General features: G+C 34.6%; 1 protein-coding gene across 1 annotated transcript; it reads right to left on the reverse strand.

Annotated features, from left to right (window-relative positions):
- Window positions 1–4,559: 4,559 nt before the first annotated feature.
- Window positions 4,560–22,433, reverse strand: LOC137933380 (putative inorganic phosphate cotransporter). The gene is made up of 11 exons (XM_068777324.1): window positions 22,318–22,433; window positions 19,820–20,067; window positions 17,064–17,243; window positions 13,120–13,258; window positions 12,722–12,939; window positions 12,094–12,243; window positions 8,155–8,287; window positions 7,205–7,323; window positions 5,866–5,985; window positions 4,899–5,022; window positions 4,560–4,727 (listed from the first exon to the last, which is right to left on the reverse strand). Exons 1-11 carry the CDS (start codon window positions 22,361–22,363, stop codon window positions 4,684–4,686), a joined length of 1,521 nt encoding a protein of 506 aa, XP_068633425.1. The 5' UTR covers window positions 22,364–22,433; the 3' UTR covers window positions 4,560–4,683.
- Between the last annotated feature and the right edge of the window lie 853 nt (window positions 22,434–23,286).

Genomic DNA, 23,286 nt, shown 5'->3' on the forward strand with positions numbered 1-23,286 from the left:
GTTATCTTTTGCGGTACAATGACGACGCAGTGAAATAACCTCATCTATTTAAACTACACACGCTTATCATAAATAAATATGTTTCTTCCGCCAGCGATTTCCGGATTTTTATACGACGTATAATAATACATCTATAAAAAGAAAGTGATCTGAGTTCGAAGTAATAAAAATTATCTGTACACTCCTAGTTTTAGTCGTAAATAATTAAATAAATCATTTATGGCACACGGTATATGTATCTACAAAAAAATTCCACAGTCAGTTTCAGATCTGTCACTGAAGAGACTTAAAATCAATTTAAAAAATACTGACGTAAATGTTAATGAGTGGAATTAAATTTTGTTAATTCGTATTGTCGAGCATTCTTTATAAAACTATATTTGTAAAGAGCAACTGTTGAATTTCCCGCCGGCTCTCAGCAGAACTGCCTTCCGAGCCGGTGGTAGCTTCCTGTAGGGACAATAATGCTGACATTTTATATTGTTTGACGATCGGAAAGTGATTTTGATTTTGTACAAGTTTTTGCTTTCATTTAAGAATTGATATCAAATATAACACACGCCGAAAAGTTAGACAATATTTTTGATATCCAAGAAAAATTGGGGTATGTATAAAAACATTAATTTATGTATTTTATATAGAAGACTGAGATTTATTTTTTTATTTTCTACTTACTGTGCTCATGAAAATAGTCAGAACAAACGAAAATTTTAATAAATATAATTTATGTACATTTACTATATATAAACCAGTAAATAGCGGTTATTTTAATATTACAAACAGACGCTCCAATTTTATTTAGTTGTATAGATTTTAGATATTCGTTTTGATTTCGGCCCCATATTAACTTATTTGTAATTTAATATTTTGTCTACTTTTAGTTAGTCTTTTATATTAATCGTCATCATCAGTCGAAAGACTTCCTCAGGTACACATCGGTCTCGCCCATATAAAATATTTGAAACTATATACATGGTGTATGATATATTTTAGTATGAGTTCAAATTATCTGAATATTCTTCTAAGCATTCTGGAAAGTAGAACACTAGAAGGACAGGAAAATGTATGTAAATGTAAACGAAAGTAAAAGATGTATAAAATGTAAAATATGTATACCACATCTGCTTTCTGAACACTTAAATACACGTGAGATAGAGTAAGAGAGAACATTCTTACGTGAGTAGATTATATAGGAAAGTAATCTAAAACTTGAAATAAATAAATTTCTTGAAAATCTCTGTTGTTCTGTGGCGAATAGCCACGTACTCATAGCAGGATCAAACTTAAAGATATTTTAGTCAGAATACGTGTTTTTTTAATTCTCTATCGTTTGTTTAAATATTCATCTGTATCTCATTGTTCTTAAATATATAATCATTAATTTTGTTTTATATAAAGCATGTTTATAAAAGTACTTTATCTATTATAATAGTGTACGTTTAATTTGGTTGCCATACCCATTTATTAATTTTCTATTTAAGTTGTTGTCTTTTGACTTAAATCATGTCCTATGTTTTGTTTTCTCTTTACTTTATTATTCTTCGTAGGGGGGTAGTGTGGCGAAAAGCCACATACTAAAGTAAATATTATTTAATATTTACAGCGGCAACATTTAGTTAAATCAGGAACCGGGTGTTGCAACCGAAAAGAAGAAGAAATGACAGATTGTTATGCAACAAGGCCGAACATATAGAACTGTAAAACAAAAACAAGAAATAAATACCAATTGCACACAGTAAGAAGTTTATATTAATTCACCAAGAGTGACGCTTACAAATCTTTCGCAATAACCTTATTAATAATTTATACAAAAAAACTAAGATATGGAATAAATAAATTTCCGACTCATTTTCAACTATAAAAATCGTTGATCAAATCAAAGCTCCATAAATATTTATTTAATTAGATTTCGGAACGCAGACACCTCGTCGGAAACGAGATGCGTGTGCGCAGTGTGACGTCGTGTCGGTCCTGTCACGTGACGTGTGGTATGACTCGCGGTGAATAGCGTAAATTAATTAAACCCGAGATTATAAGTAATGAATCGTATTTACGAATCTGTGTAATCACGTGATCGTCGAAAAATTTTTATTAAAATCGAGAAGATATTTTTGCAATTTTTTTTATAGACTAAAACAGACAGACAATCAGTAATATCATACATATAAAAATAACGAGCTTAAATCACACACAATACACAACTTAGTTCGCACACAGACATGTTACGTTTGTTAAAATCTTCTCTTTAACTTAAACTGTACATAAAAAAAAGTTAGTTATATTTGCCGCTTACACTTCTAAACTATTTTATTATGTTATATATAATAAATAGTGTCCTCCACACTGCTCTCGAACTTCAACTTCTCAAACTCACTAAAAGAGGCCTAATTTTCTGGATTTCATCTGTGTTACTTTATTCTCTCATGAGTATTTTTTGTGAACACTTTCACAAACCTCCCTTAAGCAGTATGATAGAGCAATTCCCACACTGTGTTATCATTTTAAAACCCATTACATCCTGATATTAAATTTTTGAGCAGTGGTAGCCCAGCTGTGGAGAACTGGAACTGGTTCAATTCCCACGATACAGTCTCATATATAATTCACACTTTGCGTACAAACATGTTTCCTCTGCGTTCTATTATACAGTGTTATTGCTAACCTGCCTGCTAAGCGTGGCGATTATGGTATATCCTTCCACAGATATTTTTGGGGGAGGCCTATGCCTGGCTGTGGCTGCCTAATGGCAGAAACGACGATATCGATTGATTTCTTGCTTAAATTTCTTTTACAGAATATGTTTTGCACGGAAGTTTATTGTGCAAGCGTACACTAGTGCCTTCATATGTCGAGAGGCTTAAACAAAGGTATAAGAAGTATCCGCGTTATGGGAATGGCGCTGTACCCCCCATGCTCTTGGGTTCCTCTACACAGTGAGAAAAATTAAACCCAGTTGTGATCGAGGTTATGTATTTACATGCTTACAGAAGCTTATTACAAATTATATTTTCCACATTGAAATAAATGTTAGAATTTGATTTCGAATGCGAAATAATAATTTAAATCACCGGCCAGTAACACGACGCGTTCTATTGTTGACGCTATTTAAGCATCGTCAAAATAGATGAGATGATACAGGAAAACTTGAATGTCAAAAATAAAATGAAATTAAATCTAATTACAACGTTAATAGATCTGACGAAACCAAGTATAATTTAACGAAGCAAATTTGATATGAAGCCAGTTCTAAACTCCCGAGCCCCGGCTATCGGAACACAACTGGACGTCGAAACTTTGTCAAGGAAACAATGAAACAGACGGGAATAATTGAAGCCGGGCTGCGGACGCGGCGAGTCCCGCTGGAATACATTTTAAAGCGGTTATTCCACGATATTCACTGATCTAATTGAGACAAGTTTTTAACTGGATTTTGACTGAAATTTAACAGCGTCCTTTCGTTCCATATCCCACAGTGCATAATAACGAAGATCAGAGACGGCAGTGGTGACTTTATCATCATCATGTTTATTATCCAACCCAATACCCTTGCAAATTCTGTCAAATGAACTAATATAGGATTAAAATGCACATTTTAAAGCATATCTAGTTAATGAATATACACCAGGTCATCCTTGCGAACTATGTATCCAAATACAAAAGTGACATTTTTACCTACACGAAAGCTTTGTTTTAACCTATAGACCAAGGAATAATCCAGGCCTTTACATTACACAACCTTTAAAATCACATTGGATAATATGGAATGTAATCCTGATATGAATATTATGGAATGCTGGAAAGAAATTTGGCAATAAAATGCACCACAAACATGAAAGAACTGTAGCCACGTATATTAAAGTAATGCTGAAAAAACTGTGGCTTTCTCTGCCTATGGAAAATGACTCACAATCTGTGCAAGTTCAAACTTTGACTGCAAACATAGCCGAAATAGCGAATGAAACTGGACGACATGGGTTCGAACAGATATAATCAAGTGACATTTACATCGTGATGAAGATCTGAAACCGTCCTGAAAGAAATGTTAAATTCACAGTCCATAAAAAAAGGCTTTCACAAGCACTGAAAACAAATGAGCTTTGTGATTGCTTTATGAACTTTTATCCGTATGGGACTAAGTCTTATCTTTAAGTGACTAACTGCTAAAGCAACTGCTGCGTATCAGTCTGAATTGAAGTAACTTTTAAAAACGCCTATATGAAGGAAAATTACAAAATTCTTCCAACCATTTTTTAGCTTTAAGATAATATAAAAGTATAAAAACTTTAATTATGTTGATGTTTTTAAGTATTTGTACTTTTTTTATTTTGGCACCAAGGAACGTATCGCCTATAATCGTTATACTTATATAAATTAGTATTCCGTATTCACTGTGTCTGTATTCGTGGCATATATATGAAAGATATATTCCGCGAATAAAAAACTGTACTTAAACGAAGAAAGTACGTATGTCCGGATCCTCCATTACATATAGTGAGAGCATAACATACCATATCTATATTATAAAAAAAAATAAAAACAAAACAATATTTTTTCAAATTCTTTAATATAAAAAATTCGCATAATATATGATATGTAAGATGGTAATTCCCCGCATTTGGATGACCAGTTGTAGGCGGTTACATGTGAAGTTGTCTAAATATAGACCTTCAAACGAACCAATAACTACTTTGACATGTCATCCATCTTCTTTGCATCCTTTTGTGTCTCTGAAATACAGAAATATTGTAAAATTTCAACACGATCAAGACAGTTAATACATACATATAAAATAATCAGTATTACATACAACCATATTGATCACTATTAAAGAATTAAATCCACACGAATTTCGTGACTATGAAAGAGCTATTAAACTAATTAATTAAAGTTTATTATACCTTTTATTTCTCCATCATTCCAGGGTTGCGTTTCAGATGACATGAAGAAAACGAAAATGAAATTTGTAACCAAAACCAACGCCACTATGGTGAACATCAAAACACGCCATTGGTACACGTTGGTCTGAAATTAAATGTAAAAATAAAACTGAAGTTTAATCATTCCAGCCGATGCTTCAACTGCAGAACCTTAGTAGCTGCTCCAAAGCTGGTAATGCCCACGCGTGCGGCTGACAGTGTGTTGTTCAAAAGTGGTGCATTTTGAACAACCGACAGTATTATTACTAAAGTTCACATTGACGAACGCAACTATAAAAAACGGTTCGAGATGAAACAAATTTCCCAAGTTGTTCACTCCAAATTTGTTTATTGCTACGAATTTATTTTGATATAGTAGTATGTGTAACAATTTGCTAACAAGGTTGTCTGGTAGAGATCGCCTCGAGTGATAAAACCGACTGTTATACCTGTATATAAATTGCTTCTTTCTTTTTGTTTCTTTTTTAGTAATTGTATTTATCATTTTTATTCCACATTCCTTCAATCACATTTTCTTTTGTACCACCCTTTTATACTTCACACGATCTAAGTAAGAAAAGGACCAATATTTAGCCACTTCCGCATATGCAGTGGTAGTCGTGCAATAAAGTGCACCGCCCGCTAGCCCGCTGATAAATGCGTATGCGGCAAACATTACAAAATTACTTAGGATGAACTTCCGCAAGGTAACGCTTGATTCCATTAAATATTCACATGATCTACTTTTCTTCACTTACGTATCTTCTTGCATTCTTCTCCTTCCTTCCTTCAGCAACTTTCCCAGATCACAATTTTTATTGGTTATCACAGTTAATATTTTATTAGAATCACCTAGTCTAGTCTAGGCAGTCTCGTTTCATGGAAATTTCCAGGCGTAATTTAAATAAAAAAAAAATTATTTCCCATTTTATGGAAACCAAATTCTTACCACGTCGGTGACGACTTTGGACACAAGAATGGGCATCAGCATCACGAACACATTAGTGACTGTGTTACCGATGGCCATCAGTCCGCCGCTGAAGTTTGGCGCCAAGTCCATATAGTTGATCTGAAAGAGGCAGAGATCATAAACATTTCGCAATTTCTACGAAAATCAATAATTTCATAAATTGAATTATGTCTCAATAACTGGCTGCCAGATGTTAATATTACGTCTAACAGAATACGTGCCACGACTTCGTATTGCATCGCAGTATGGTGCAATTTTTCAGTGTACAGATGTACCAAAGGATAAAATGTCTTTTTATTTTAACATTAATAAATAGGAACCGAAGAACGAACAGTGTAGTATTATGGTACGAGAGGACGCTGCGGCCTATCCTCTGGAAACTTGTTTGTGAGCTGTAGCAATATTATAAAATTAATGTATAAAATGTGAATTATATAAGATTATATCCGGGGAATAAAACCCGCGACCTACAGAGTCTTAGACCTCTAATGCTTGGCTATCATTGCTCGATGCCAATTAATAAGGTTGGTAAACTGTTGATAAACTTTCACTATTTTTTTTTAATGACCCTCGCTATTGGGGGCCTCTCGTACCCCTATTTGTGGTGGGATAGGGACTTTATTAGCATTTAATTTTTTCACATTATCTTTTATTTTCTCTCTCTTCTTTCATTCTTCATATTCTCTTTCGGTCCGTTTTCTATCTTTCATGCTACATTTCTACTTTCTTACCCTATTTGCTCTGTTCGTCTATCATTCTTCCCCTTTTCTTTTTACATTTTTCGATTTGTATTTTTATTTTACATTGTTACTTATTCTATAACTATTTTCTATCACAGTTTTGTTTCTATTTACATTTTTAATCTATTTATCTTTTTATACTCTGTTTGCTTTATTTCTTTCTATCGCCCTTTTGGCGATCTCTTTACAAAGCGATATGAATGCCTGTTTGTCAGCTCCGCCTATCAGGGAGGGTATTGTCTCCTCCCTGATTTCAACGCCAGACCGGCACTCGAAGCCGTAACTTTCACTATTAGTTACCGTAAATAAAAATGTTACAATTTTAATAACCGATAGATTTAAATTATAAACTACACGATTGTTCCAATTCTTCGGCAACTTTTCTTATGTCCATTATTACGCCGTGCGAAAAATCTATCTTTGACATGAAGACAATCTACCAATCTACTATTTCAGCTATTTTTTTTGTTAAGGTACTAAAAATTTTTTGTTAAGTGGAAAAATTGTATCTAGCCGCGCATTCCGAATTAGTAACGTTCCGACACATAGTTCATGAGCTGTGTGTATTCGTCACTTACCATCCAGCCGGTGTGGCACAAGCCCTGCGTCATGAGCGCGACTACGAAGCAAGTCACTGCCAGGGTAACGTTTGTTGTGAATGAAACAGCCGCCGTTGCCAGCCCTGCTGCCACCGACCCTAAAACACGACACGGAATTTACTTATTTTCAATTTATAAACATAATTATGTATTTATTTATTCAGTAATTACTGGTATACTTCACAAGAAGGATGTACGAAGAGCTCAATTTTATAGAAAATATTTTGACCAACTCGCAAATGTCCAATACGAATTAGCCAATCGGGGCTGACGGCGCGCATCATTCAATTACAATGTTCGTAGAATTTCAACTTGGCATTCACGTAGTTACGGAATATTACGCAATTATCAGTACACTTTATATAACACATCTTTTAAGTACAAGTGGAATTTTAATTCGAGCTCTACACTGACATATAACACTATTATCATATTAAACTCTCCTATTGTGGCAACCTTCATTTGTAAAGTTCCAAATGCGCCTTATCTGGGAGGAGCCTACAAAATATTCGAAAGGTCTTTTTGTGGTCATTTACACAAAATCCTTAAAAAAATTATAGACCAACACATTTCTGAGATTTCTACCATTTAAGAAATATTCATACAAAAATAGAATTTTTTTACAAGTTTTCGTTAAATTAACTTTTTAAATTTATTACAGTATAACTAAAAGAAAATTCACAATTATACCGTACGCAAAAAATAGTTACTTATTTTATGTTGATTCTGCTTTATTCGAATAGACTGTTACAAACACTTTCAATTCGTCAATCAACATAAAATATCGGCATTATTGTTCCTACAGGATGCTACCACCGGCTCTGAAGGCAGTTCTGAAGTACCTATATATTAGTCCTTTTCTTACTTAGGATGGACTTCGGCAAAATAACACCTGAATCTATTAGATATATATATGTTTATAAACTCACCAATTGTATTGGATATGATCCTCGCACTTTTGATTGTGAGAATTTTTCTATTTATTAAAAAGTCGGAAAAATATCCACCGAGGGCCACGGAGAATATGGATGCGATGTAAGGCATCGATGACAGGAGCCCACTCTGAAATAAATACATTTTAATTGGTTTGAATAGAGTGTGTTAGTCGCCTTCTTCTTCGGTGGGACATAATAGGTAGATACATGTCATACTAACTCATTCTCTTATGAACTACCGCAACGGTTACACGAGTCAGTGTTTCGCGCCAGATTATTCCAAACGCACACGAAGCTGAATATCTTAAGATAGATCTCTCAATACAACTCTAAAACGCTAGTTAAATATTTTAATAGTAGTTAGAGTTTTCGTTGACATTAGGATCTACTTTCTGTTTACTACTACGTTTAATATTTTCGATTTTTTGCCCACGCTTTTGCACATTACAGTGATTACTGTCTCTTGATCTATTTTAACGGCGCCCTAACGGTATCCAGTTTTTAAATTAACGGTTCGTCGGACCACTACCGCATCCATATTCCATATTGTCATCCACAGGTTGTGTGCTAGTGTGCTCGGCGGTTGCCGTATTCACCACATCGATGAATCTTGCGATCGCATCTTGAGTTTCGTGCAATTCACGCACAAGTTTATGTGACGTGATATTACTACCACCGCATGATGGGCACTGCTATACAGCCTGAGTGTGTCTGTTGTTCGACGGACGATGCCCGCCTCACTCTTTGGCTCCTGAGTCTTGTGCACGGTGAGCCTTCTTGATCCTGTCTTCTAGTAGACTCTGTGTTTGGCACTAATCGGTGTAACATAACTCCTGAAGATGCCCCGTGGAGGGGTGAAACACGTGTTGAGTAATTTGACGGTGGCGGTTGTGTGATTCGCATTGTTTGCCGCATACGCATTTACCACCGGGCTGGCGGGCGGTGCACTTTGTTGCACGACTACCACTGCATGTGCGGAAGTGGCTAAATATTGGTCCTTTTCTTACTTAGGATGGACTTCCGAAAGGTAACGCCTGATTCCATTAAATACTCCTAGTAGTAGTTAGATGTTCCCTTTGTCAATTGTAATTAAAGATTGTGATTGGAAGTAGAACGTATGATTGTTCTATACGAAACTCAATTACGTAATGTTTGATTTTACCAGTTATATGGTTATTAGTGTTTTTGTTGTAACATTGGCTTAGCCGATAAAATATGTTGGTTCAAGTGGCGGCAACAGTTTTTTTCGACGATACGATGACAAGAGAAATATGAAAGACAGATTTACTAATTACATTAGAACCATGAATATGGCGACATTCTCATTTTTTTCCAAAACCAAAAAAGAAATTAAAGAGGCCAAATATTTCTAATTAAGATAAAAATGATACGAGTTTATTTTGTACTATAATCGTAAAAGATAATAATTTGCTCAGTAAAAATGTAGCTTTTTGATAGAACTGTTATCTAATTTAAAGAGTTTAAAAGTGGGCGATTTATTTCAGTAATGATTCTGTGGTATGTGGTGGTCACTTTTGATTTTTATATAATCAAAAAAACAACTAAATTTTATAAAATATGGTTACAAGATAGCAAAAAAACAGTTATAAAATGCAGAGGAAAAAATACTAGAAGAGGAGTTGACCTATTGCTACCCACAATAATTTTGCATCAAGGAATCACGCATAATAGATTATAAATTCATATTATGTTGTTATTATTATTACAAAAACTTTCAAAACCGCTTTCCATAAATGATTTACTTTATATCAATAAACATGAAGATATTTAGTATTTTCCTACAGATTTACTTTCGTCAAAATATCAAAAAATAAATTTTGTTGCAATGTCGAAATAAGCTAATACTCTTATCTCACTACACATACAAAGCTTTTACGTGATAATTTAATTTCAGTTCCAAGATTATCCGAATAGATAGTTTTGTAGCGTTCATAATATACCGTGTAATGTGAATTAGCATTACATCAGTGCGTGCTCCAAAATGAGGACAAACTACTCCGCACTCGCCGTTACGTAAACGACTTCAGAGCGTATAAGACTCCATAAACATAACGCTACATTTTAACCACACATGTGGTTATTTTCTCAATCTTATACAGCAAAGATATATTTTGCCTAACTTTTATAGTTATTTTAAAAGACTTGGCAGTGTTGGACTAAGCTAAATATGCGCTAAATAAAGAACTATCGACGAAACATGAGATACGTGTAAGAAAAGGACCAATATTTAGCCACTTCCGCACATGCAGTGGTAGTCGTGCAATAAAATGCACCGCCCGCCAGCCCGCTGATAAATGCGTATGCGGCAAACAATGCGAATCACACAACCGCCACCGCCAAATTACTCAACACGTGTTTCACCCCTCCACGGGGCATCTTCAGGAGTTATGTTACACCGATTAGTGCCAAACACAGAGACTCTGTGTTTGGCACTTTTCAGTTTATCAGCGGGCTGGCGGGCGGTGCACTTTTTTGCACGTCTACCACTGCATGTGCGAAAGTGACTAAATATTGGTCCTTTTATTACTTAGGATGGACTTCCGCAAGGTAACGCCTGATTCCATTAAATATTTGAGATACGTGTTGCGTTAAAGTCAAAACGTTTCTTATTGCTGGCCGCTAACGTTATCAAAAGGTTCAAATGTAAAATGCCGAAAGGTTTATAAGTGGCGACAACGATACGGTAGACGTGGCGTGAGTAGACCCTCACGTGAGTAGATCCTCCCTCTCTAAGCGGACCGACGTCGTATTCGAGTGCCGGTCTGACGTTAAAATCAGGGAGGAGACAATAGCCTCCCTGATAGGCGAAAAAGAAACTAGGAAAGAATTCCTCGCTTGTTGCAAGAAAATAATTAAAAACGTTATACAAAAAAAAATTAAAATACAAATATACAATAAGAAATGTGATAAAATAAAACTCAAATGTGACTTATAATGTATTATAAAAAATAAGTGAAATGAAAAAATTTAAAAGAAAAGAGGAAAGAATGATAGATGAACAGAGCAAAAGGGTAAGAAAGTAGAAATGTAGCATGAAAGGTATATAATAGACCGAAAGAGAAAGTAAAATATGAAAGAAGAGAGAGAAAATTAAAAATCTTGTGAAAAATTAAATTGCAAATAAAGTCCCTGTTCCACTATAAATAGGGGTACGAGAGGCCCCCAATAGCGGGGGTCATAAAACAAAAGTGGACCGACGACATAGTTGAGATCGCGGAAGTCACTGGATACGAGCAGCTCAAGATCGATTACTGTTGCGATCTGTGAGGGAAGATTTGTGTGCTTTGAAGTAAGCGTCAAGCTGAAAAGAAGTTTATTATTGAATTTCAATCCAGGCGGTAAGACAGTCGTTGCCATTATATATGGGGCAGTCAGTGTTGTACTTAACTCTGAAATATACACTACTCAGATTAAAATTACAATTAGGCTTCTATAGGATAGGATAAGCTCCACGGGTGATGTCCACTACAACCCCCAAGGAAGAGTAAAATAAATACATTTAAAAAACTTTTGAGTTAAACGATTTTTCGATACCCATATTGTGGGGGTTGTGGAAAACTATGTACCTAGTCCGCCATATTGGAACGGCGTCCATCTTGAATTTTAAATTTTGACATAATCATCGTGTTTTACTAGTGTAGCCCTTTCATTTGATACCCATATTGAGGGGGTTAAGGAAAAATATGTAATCCGCCATTTTGTATCGGCGGCCATCTCAGATTTATAATGTCATTGATTTTATTATATTGTATTGTCATCTAAATTAAATGTGTGTACCAAATTTCAGATCAATCTGACAACGGGAAGGTGCTTAAATTTCAATTTCTAATTTTGACCCAAATAAACAAATTACGTACGGGTCGAACTAAATAAAACCGTTTAAAAACCGATTAACAATAAGAAATCACATACGTTTCTGATGTCGACTTTGAGTATGGCGTGCATGTAGGTGGCAACTTGAGTGAAGAAGAAAACGAACAGCACGCCGCAGCCCATGTGCGAAGCAACAGATGCCCACACGTGCCGCGACCGAAGTATAGACCTCCACGGCATTGCTGGTTTCTGGAAATTTCACTTTATTTACATATACAAACACAATGATATATGTGATAACTCATACGCTATTTAAATTTTAAATATTATTATTTAGTTACATAGTACGTCTTCTGCAAAAGGGGTATTAATGTTTTTGAGCCTATAAAAAGATTGTATAATAGTATAACATTTAAATATTGTACAAGTATAGTTCGAGGAATGTCTACAAAATTTCTTTACGAGATCCTTAGATGCACGGAAGAACCCACATAGCCTAACTAGGCTTTGGCAAGTTGAACTGGTAGTGAGCAGACGGTATAGCAGGCTTGATCCAAGCAACACAAGGACGGCTTCCTTAGGATCATAGAAGTACGGTGGAGGCGTGAAGTTTCTTATTGATCTTATTGTAAATTTATAGATGAAGCCTATGTTTAGCAGTGGACGATGATTATAAAAGAACTGAAACTGGAACACGATCCTTATCATAGAGAGAGCATGTACTCACCCTTTTAACGCCATCATCTATTCGCCCAAGAATGAAGTTCTTTTCGTCATCAGAGATACTCTTATGCTGTGACGGTGAAGCGGCTCCGAACACAGTGAGCAGCGTGAACATGATGAGGCAAAGCACGCCTGTCACCCAAAAGGTGGAAGGCCAACCCCAGCGACTGGCGCCAAGTATGCCGCCTATTTGGAAGGCTGCCACGGTGCCTAACAGACTTCCTGCAAGAAATAATTGAAATGAATCCTTACTATCATCATGTCAGCTGATAGACGCTCACTGCAAAACATAGGCTTGCCCGGCAATAAGTCCGCGGGACAAAGGTCGCCGAAGTAATATACGACGTATAAATAATAATGAATTAAGTAGTTAAAGTTATACAAAGTTATAACGCAAGTTACCCGTGTAGACGTAGCTACTCAGGCTACCTCGTTCGCTGAGCGGAACCCACTGCACCAGCATGGTATGGGTACCGGGGTAATATCCCGCCTGTGACACACCCTGGATCAGCCGACAGGCGGCTAGCGCTTTCCAATTACCCTGAACACCAAAACAAATGTCATCATAACAAATACTAATTGACTTATTTAATGATATTAAATTAGTATTAAATATATATTATTGCATTTAAAGAAGAGAGCATTTAAAATATTTTAGTTGCAAGTTAAGTTTCTCGAAATCTGTCTTCGTCATTTAGAGTTCTCTGGAGTTGTTTCCCGTTTGTTTATAATAACAACACCAGGCAGTGTAACTAATACAAAAGGGACATTATCTAAATCACAGGTCCTCAAAACTGTTATGAACTAGCAGCCCCTTCATAAAATAAATCCAGCACCTGTTTTTCTATATAGTTAAGAGTACCAATTTTAAGTCTGTCTAGTATTCATCGCCACCTCCTACAGATTTCCAAGAGAACCAGTAGGAAGCGGCCTGCATCCAGCGTTTCGAAAACCTGAATTAGTTCGTTATCACCACCCCAGAATCTTAAGGCCCCAGTGGTCATCTGTTCTGCGTGATATCTGACCTGAACACTGCAATTTCATATTTCCAAATAGAGGAACGTCGGTAAGTTTCGTTCATGGATTTCTCTTTGTTTTCATTAGATATTCTAGAAAAATCCGGAGTATAGCCGACCATTTACCTCTAAAGTCACTTCGTTCATGAAAAGTTCCAGAGCTTACTAGAGGGCGGTACTACCTCAGCTGGTAGTCTGTGAACCTTATTTCTTGTATTATAAACATCTGGTGATGCCCATGAAGGTTTCTCATGGAACGTTTAAAAATCTTAAGTCTACCTGCACCACTTCTATCAGCTACCAGCGGTAGAGTCGCGGGTTCGATTCCCTGGACAAAAGCTTGTACAGAATTCAATTTCCACGTGCTAGAATTGCCTCTGGTCACAAACAAGCTTACAGAAGATGGGCAGCAGTGTTCTCTGCGTACTGTGGTACAACATTGCGATCGCCAACTGACCTGACAAGCGTGAGGATTATGGTACATCCCTCCATAGATATGAACGAAGAAAGAAACATTTTAATACAAAAATTGTTTTGATTTTCTCACTAAATCACTCAAGTTGATAATTAATTTATAATTACCAAAGTTCACTCTTCATCGTCTGCCTTTGGTTCCGTCGCACAAGGCGCCCATTTTTTTTTTCTAACGATACAAAACTAATTCAATAACGAATTCTCTTATCTACAATCTCTTCGACGAAGTTTCTGTACTTCGACACTTTGTTACGAAAATGTTCCTCTCACTTTGGGCCTTACGATTTTAGCAAGCGCAAATTTTTGTTTATTAGTTCTTTGTTCTCATACAGTTTTATTGTATTACTTACAGGGCTTTATATATAGCTCATTGGCCAGTAAAAAGCTTTTTAAATGATCATTTTGAAGTATGTTACAATAATTAATTTTTTCAATTAAATGCGACAAGCCAATAACAGGTAAGACAGATTGTAAACTGTAATTAATTTTAATTTTGTAGTAACTTGAATTTTGCAACCGCTTTTACTAATTATATCACTACTAAGTTATTAATTATTTTTAAAATAATTGATTTTTGGACTTGGTATACCATATATAATTTGACGTTAAATAAAATATTTTTTCCTATTAAAACTTTTACCGATCTAATCATTCTGTATACTATTGCAATGATTAATATACATACGCACAAATAAAAAAATACAGGTTATTACAGTAAAATTTAAAGTTACGATATATTACAGTCAATATATTCTAAATTGATAATTTCTTTAAAATATATATATGTATAGAATAAATATGTTTTCGTCTTCGTAATAGAAATATTGCTCTTTTTATGCTTAAAAGTTAACTCAGGCGTGAGGCAAAAATCTTAACAATATTACAGTTTTTTACGTATTATTACTTTTGAATAGATACTACAATATATTTGGTTTTTCACGCTTGCTGCATGGCAGACCACTCCCAAACATGTCTATTGGGAGATGTACCATAATAGAGACTCTTGGCTTGCGGGTTGGCGATCGCAGTATGGGATTATGGTAGGCAGAGGACGCTGCTGCCATCTTCTGGAAACTTCTTTTCTTTTCGAGTCCAATTGTTCTTTTGTATTATTATTTGTTTAATACGTTACAGTCGAAGCAGCGCCCTATCTTCATAAATACGAACTATGTTCCGGAAAAGTAAGAACAATTATATATCTCTCGCTGTGTTCCTATTAGCTGTACTAATATATACGTTAATATATATATGACGGCGCAGTCGCGACATTCTACTGTCAAAGTAAACGTCAAGAGTGACTTGTCAATCACTATTGGAGCGTCGTGTCTGTGGTAGCGGGGCGGCCATCTTGAATCGAGGCAGCTATTAAACGAAGAGTCGCATGCGCAACGCTTCCGCGACGAATCGCTCAATATCGTATCAATCATTCTGATTTCCTGCTTTATTATTATCTGATTGTGTACAAAAAGTGATTACAAATCAAATACAGAAATTATTTCGGCTCATACGCAACATTACTTTAATTTATAAATTTTCATAACCTCCTACGACCACGCCCACCTGACATTTAATTCGTACAAAAAACTAATACATACATACATACAGAACATTACTGTAATATTTTTAAGACGCGTAATAAAAAAAATTAATATGTTATTATATAAAATAAAAAATAAATATAATGAATTGAATTATTGTATCTTATCTTTAAATCAGAACTTCGCATTTACGTCGAAAATTATTCACATTTGAAATATTGCACAGATGAAATATTTATATTCGAAATGTATTTACTCAATATTTTAAAAAGCAAATACTAATTTCAGTTAGTTAAGTCGAGTAGCTTGTTGGCAAAAGTGCCCGATGGAAAGCTCAGATTCAAAAATTTAACTATTAAAAGAAATCACTATGTCTATGTTCACGTTAAGAAATAAACTCCGTACACAGGTTATTGGTAATAGATGTAGATACTTTAAAGGGATTATGAGATATCGTCTTCTTATTTGGTGCAGTGGAACTAGGATAGTAGACATTGAGTTGTACAATGTTACATATATCCACAATACAATTAAACAGAGAGATATTCCACCGAGAGAAGTATGTCAAAATAGGTCGTGACGTCACGTCAGGGACGTATAGTTTCGCGTTTGAGAGAGTTGCCATAGGGCGAATTGCTCATCTAAACATAAAGGTATTTAAAAAATAACGCGTCCAGTTCTTCTTTTCAGCTGGTATACGGTCACTGCAAGGCATTAGCGTCTATCATAGATCGCCAATATGACTAGTATTGCGCTCCCCGCATCTACCAATTTACTGTGCCCTTGACTATGACGTCGGTCCACGTCTAGTTGAGGGTTTAACCACGCTGCATCAACGAGCTCTTGGTCACAAATCGAAAACCTTTCGACCCCAACGGTCATCGGTTGCACTAGCGATGTGCCCTGGCTACTGCTACTTAAGCCCAAAAATTCTTTGAGATACGTTCATAAACTCGATTCTTCTGGATTTCTTTATTTATTATTCGATTTTGCAACGAAACTCCGAGCATAGCTAAATAATAATTACATACTGATAATATAGTAAGATATAGCGTTCTAAAAATTAGAATTCCTTCATTTTAGGTATAATTATTTTTTTTTACTATCTGTCATTGCAGATTTTGTACTGCCAGAAGTTAAAAGCCAGTCGCATTTCAGTAAAGAAATAAATTAACTTTATACTTTTCAAAGTGATCATTTTATACAGGGTAAAAGGAAAAAGGTGTAAAAGCTTTCAAGTTTTTTGCTGATAAATAAGGTACATATTTACATCTAACTAATCATCCTGTATATGCCAGATACATAAAATTGAACAAACCCATGCAGTCAGCCAAGGTGCCAGGATAGACATGACTCCGCTCACGAACAGGGCGACCTGAAGGGGTACCTTTCCCCCCCACTTCTGGCAAGCCAATCCGGCTGGCAGCATTGTAACGCCGTAACCGACGAAAAACGAGCCCAATACCATCTCTTGTTTCGATTTTGGCCAATTGTACACCTGCGAAATAATTTCGATTTACATCACGATATATGTTGCAGAAAATAGCCAATCATGTGTTTAATTTATATATATATATATATATATATGTATATATATATATATATATATATATATATATATGTATATATATATATATATATATATATACTTAAATATATATGCGTACATATTTTTTATATATATAATATATATGATAATCGTATTATTGTGAAAAGTAATAGAAAAAAAGGAGTAAATAAGGTCAACATCAGAAATTAGCATGAACATGATATATGTTTCTCTACTTCTTTTTCTTTTGTACACTCTTAAATCATCATCATGTAATAAATTAAAATTTTAAACGAAAAACTATTTTAAAATTGACTTCTTTTTGTAAATGGTATTATGTGATAGTTAAAATTGGAAATGATTTGCTCTAATGAATATTTTAAGGATATATACTAAGAAAGTTTAAACAGCCTGAAAATAAAATCTACTTCGTATAAGATAACATATAGATATAATTCATTTATTCAACATTGGAACTTTTAATAGAGCTCTTATTGATAGTCAACTTATTTTATATTTATTTTTAGACCTATTTTATTTTTGATTCTACTCTGCTTCTCAAGGTGTTGTAGTTATGGAGAAGAAGCAGGAAGAAATTCCACAACAACACATCTTTTAATAAAGTTTAACAATATAGATTTGTACATATACACTTTACCGTATATAGCCTAAATTAAACTAAAATAATCAAGCGACATCATTGCCAAGGATTCCCGAAAGTTTAAATATTTGTTTATTGAATAGTTTATTAAAGGATATCATTAAAAAGGAGCTCAATTTGATTCAAGTTCCTATCAAGTTGTGCTGTTCTGGCAATCTTTTCTGTACGTACAAAAGCTTATCATCATAAATGATTTAAAATTGATAATAATATCTACATATAAACATAGTGATTCTAGAACTATTCAAAATATTTTGTATCCACATTGAAATATCTCCATTTAAGGTATCGCAATAGGCCCGATTGGAAGGGAGTTCAATGTATTTTGAAGGACTTATTTATTGTATATGCAATGTTGAAATTTCCGATAGTTTTTAGATAATTTTTTTTTTAAATTATCATTAAAACAACAACACATTTAAATAAATGTAATAGGTTTATAAAATTCTATATTTATCCAATAAGACCGATCGTCATTTATACTTTTTGGAAGTTATATTTGGAATATTTTAAAATAAATCAAAAGCAAAAATGTAAATGACGTCTAGAATTTATTCGCGAAGTAAATTCCTCAATTTCAGTGAGCGGAGGCAAATGAAAAGAGAAACAATTTTAATTGGCATTTTTCCGACGAAGTCCTCGACGCCCGGCGAGTATCGAACGACATCTCAATTTCCCAAACGTTCACCCTGGCTTTGAAACATTTAAAAACTAAATTATACCATTTTAAACTTTGCAGTGAATTATTTATACACTTCACTTTGTATATTTATTTAAAGTATTAAAATAAAATATACAGTTTTTCGACAAGACCTTTTGATACCATTTTCACGTACATACCAGCTTTTACTTCCTCTCAAAATATTTAATTGTATGGTTATTGTCATAAATCTTGTTTATGGGAAAAATAATAAGAAGCATAGAAAGACTGGTGGTAATTACCATCTTTCCTGGAGTTCCCTATATAAATTAGTGTATTTTTTGTTTTCTTAGTGTATCCTTCTTAAGATTTTTTGTGTTACGCCTTCATACCTCGACAAATGACAAAGACTTTTTATGTAAGGTAATAATTTTTTCACTATGCATTTTTAACATTTTTATTAAATTTATTTATTTATAAGTATTTATATCAACCATCCATTATTTATCTTCTTGCTTGTTTTTCACTCTACCTATCGTGAAAAGCCAAACGGCTTTTATATGTACTTTATCTTGTATACTAACTTAATCTATCTTTATACATTACAATTCTATTTTTATTTTTACTATGTGTTCGTGCGATGTATTCTCAAAAGAGATGGTACATGGTACACTGTTATACTTATTTATTAGTTGACCATATCTTCTTTACACAAATTTTATTGTATTTTGTTCCCCGATCTATTGACCCCGGTCGCAGCCGGTGCTTGGGTTTGTGTGCTGCCGTTCCTGAGTGCTTCGCGTACGATTTTATCAAGGCGAGGAGACGAAACCTAAGAGTATCATTGGAGTCCTTCTTGAGAATTCGTTGAATTGGTGTAGATATGACTTTCATATAATTATATATATATAGTTCTAAACGCTTAATTTTAAGTCACGTTTTACCGTTTAGACTACACGAAATTGTATCAAATAATTGTTTTATTAATAAAACTAATTATGGCTAGAATATTTACTGCTTTTATTCGGTGCAATATTAACAATACCTATCCTTGCAATAGCGGGTGTGGAAAGATATTTTCTTTCCGAAAAAAAGAAAGAAGTTTATACGACAACATTGAAAAATTGCGTGGAACAAAGTATAAACACTTTTTCCTTCACCCGCTGTCAAAAACAAGAGTTCCATGATTAAATGTTACAGTGTACGAAATATAAAAATACTAACTCGATACATTTGCGAGCTCTCTTCAAGTGTTGTACCATTACATAGTGCATATCCGTTGAGCTGTGAAGCGTTTACAATGTCTATGCCTTGACATCCTGAGGTGTTGCTGTGCCTGGGCTGGCTGGTCATGGCCACCACAGTGACGCCGAGATGCGCGCGCGCCGTGTACCCGATGCAAAGGCTGAAGAGAAGCAGCAAAGCTTGGATGTGGCGGACTCCGTACCCGTAATGCAGTTCTGCATTTTTCTCTGGAAATAAGTGTAATAAAACGTTATTTTTTAGTATTAAATGTCCTAAATATGCAAGACACCCTAGTCTTTGGAGAAAGACAAAGCTATATGGTATTTCTAAGCACTTAAATTGCTTAATTGGACGTCTTTCATACCATTGGAGAAGAACTAGATTCTTCGGAACGCTCTGGTGTTCTATAGTACTGTACCGAGGCATGCCCTGAAAGGAATACAAGGAAGCTGAATCTCCAGTATTCTCGCTGTGCCGCAATAACACCAAATCACTTCACGTTGCTGATCTTCTTTGTCATTCTTCTTCTTCTTTTTAGCCGACAGACGCCCACTGCAAGGCATAGGCTTTCCCCGACCTCGATCGCCTCCAATGCCTCTCCCCGACTTTATCTAAGTCCTCGGTCATCCTAGTGGGGCTTACCCACGTCGCGTTTACCCACTCATGGTCATTCGAGACCCTTTCGACCCCAACAACCATTGGTTGAACGATCAATATTCCCCGCCCACTGCCATTTCAGAGAGGCAATTCTTTTAACCACGTCGGAGATCTTGGTTCTTCAACGGATCTCCTCATTCTTCTTCATTCATAATTGTCTTATAACAGAAGTAGTTAAGTGTTGCGTGTACTGCCATTAAAGCTCTTGAATCTTGTAAATTTTAACATGAAATGTTAATATATACAGTAACCATTATATTGTACTTTCCCTATTTTTAACTGTAAATTATTTACACTTATTACTCATTAATATAATTTATTCGTAATATTTTACGTTTCGTTATTTAAAGTGGACACGAACATCAAGAGAAGAATACCCGAAAAACAAAACTTATCTTAAATTTAGCTTCCTTATTTCTTGTTTACTCCGATAAATACATTTAATATAGTAGATGAAGCTTGTTATTCACAAGCATATTAGAACTTTAAAAAATCTTTTACGCATTCATACGACTTTATACAATTGATTTTAAACTTTTAAAATTTACTACATTTTATCAACGGCATTATATGTATGTACATTATAATATCGTATACATATGCCAAATAAAGATTAATATAGAACGTTTGTTTTTAAGACAGATGTAGCACTCTATCGTTTAAGAGATAGATGTGGATGACGTAAAGGGGGCAGGGGAAGCGTCCCTGTACCAATCGGCACCCAATTGCCATTTCGACTTGGCTTCGCGTACAGCGAACATGTCCAAGGTTTTGTTATTCATTTATTTAAGTACACTGGCAATACACATACGTTATGAGTACATAATAGTTATTGTATAAATAATAGTTCTGTCATGTGTTCCTTTATAGGTGACACGACATTAAAATTACTTTATACAATTTTGTAGAAAGAAAGAAATTAAATAGAAAATTGTTCGCACGTAAAATGAAACATCTGGCCAGCGATTTTATACACCTAAAAAGCTGTTAATTTTAAAACGTTCTGTATAGCGCGCAATTTTCTTCATGGCTATGTGCTTGAAAATACAAAATCAAAATTACAAATTTCTTATGGATACAGAGAGAGAAAAAGATAGAATCTATATACTACAAGAGTCGCATAAAAAATCGAAGGAAAGTAATTGTTCAAATATTTTGTTATAAGAACTGCACATTCTTGTGACAGGAGAGTGTAGCCCAACGTTTGTCCGATGATGGGGCCCACGTAGGATGACTTTCATAAGCGTCGAGGAAATGGCTCAGAACTTGCAGCCCAATAAACTCTAAAAGGTTCTCACAAGAGATTTTTCCATTTAATAAATAATGGAAAAATAGTAGATCGTATCTTGAGCCACAGTCTAAGAGGCAGGGCATACGAAAGCGATTTATAGGGTGAGTGTACAGACTTCTGTGCGTGATGCTGGTGGATAAAAATGCTGGGTGTGAATAACAGCTCTTTGTATCTTCTCCATATGCTGTGAATGTACCGTATGTAGAGTTTCAGGCAGTAGAATCGTTCTAAATGACCCCAGAATCGTTTCGTATAGTAAATATATCAGTCTAGTTTGTGTATATAGTTAAAACAGATCACAATGTACACGAAATACCTTAACCTATCGTCTGTATGTCGCTATTCTTCTATTACTATTAACATTTCAATGCTTCTATATTAGTTTAGTTTTATCTCAATTAGTGATAAGCATGAAAATTCTCGCAGAAATTTCCTAAGAAAATTAGTTAATTAAAAACGGACAGTTTCGTAAGTTTTCTTATTAATATTACCTCTATTCATTTCTTATATATAAACTTTCAACACTCACCAGGTTTTTCGTCCACTGGAACTTTTTTGTATTCACTGTCCGTCATGGTACTTATATAATTTTTAATGTTTCAATCAAAATGGTAAATCGAATGTACTCGCCGAAACCATTGCCGAAATGACGTTAGCTCCGGCAATCATTTAAGATAATCATCTTAAATGTATTTATATTTACATGCAAATTATACGTACAGTCGCGTACAGTGACGTATGACTCTTATAATTTTTAATCAACTAAACAAATAGTATATTTTGCACTGTTTAACATGCAACAAGCATAAGTTTCCAAAGTGGTCTAGTTGAATCGTTAGGGGTCTATAGGAAACCCGACGGGGTCTACGTTGGCGTGTCAAAAATTATCTGCTTTGAATAGCGAAGATTTAAAATGTTGGCTGGACATTACATATCAATGTAGACTGGCCGTTATTTGTAAAAACTTGCATGTTACAAAATTTTAATTCGCAAATGACGAAATACGACTTGTGGTGTATGCTTGCAAACTACTAATTAATTGTTGGAATTTAAACTCAATGTATATTTTCAAAATTAGATCCAATTAACATGTTTTTGGTGCAATTTTAGTAGTGTATTAGTATGTATCTGCGGCAACGTTGATTCATTTGCATGGATGATATTGTAATGAACTCATTAAAATTGTCCAATTTCTTTAAAAAAAGCAGCTGTACTGATAGTGGCCAGCTCTTTTTAACAGATCATCGTTCCGAGCCGGTGGATTCAAAAGTGCAAGTAAATGTTTACTTTAATAAAGATATTTCTAATTTTGGACACATTATTATTTAAAAAAAACATTGTAAGAACAATTTGTAGTTTTTCTCATAGAAGTTCTGTTACCTACGAAACAAATATATCAATATTACCAGGACTTATTTTGGTATTGAATTTGTGTGCGGAGGTAAGTATGAAAGGTATATACAACAAAATATTCCTGTAACTTACGGAAGCATTTAGA

This window comes from Battus philenor, unplaced genomic scaffold (genome assembly GCF_028537555.1).
Source record: "Battus philenor isolate CCGP_79_NKW_IND1 unplaced genomic scaffold, ilBatPhil1.0.hap1 SCAF_13, whole genome shotgun sequence".
NCBI classification, from domain to species: Eukaryota; Metazoa; Arthropoda; class Insecta; order Lepidoptera; family Papilionidae; genus Battus; species Battus philenor.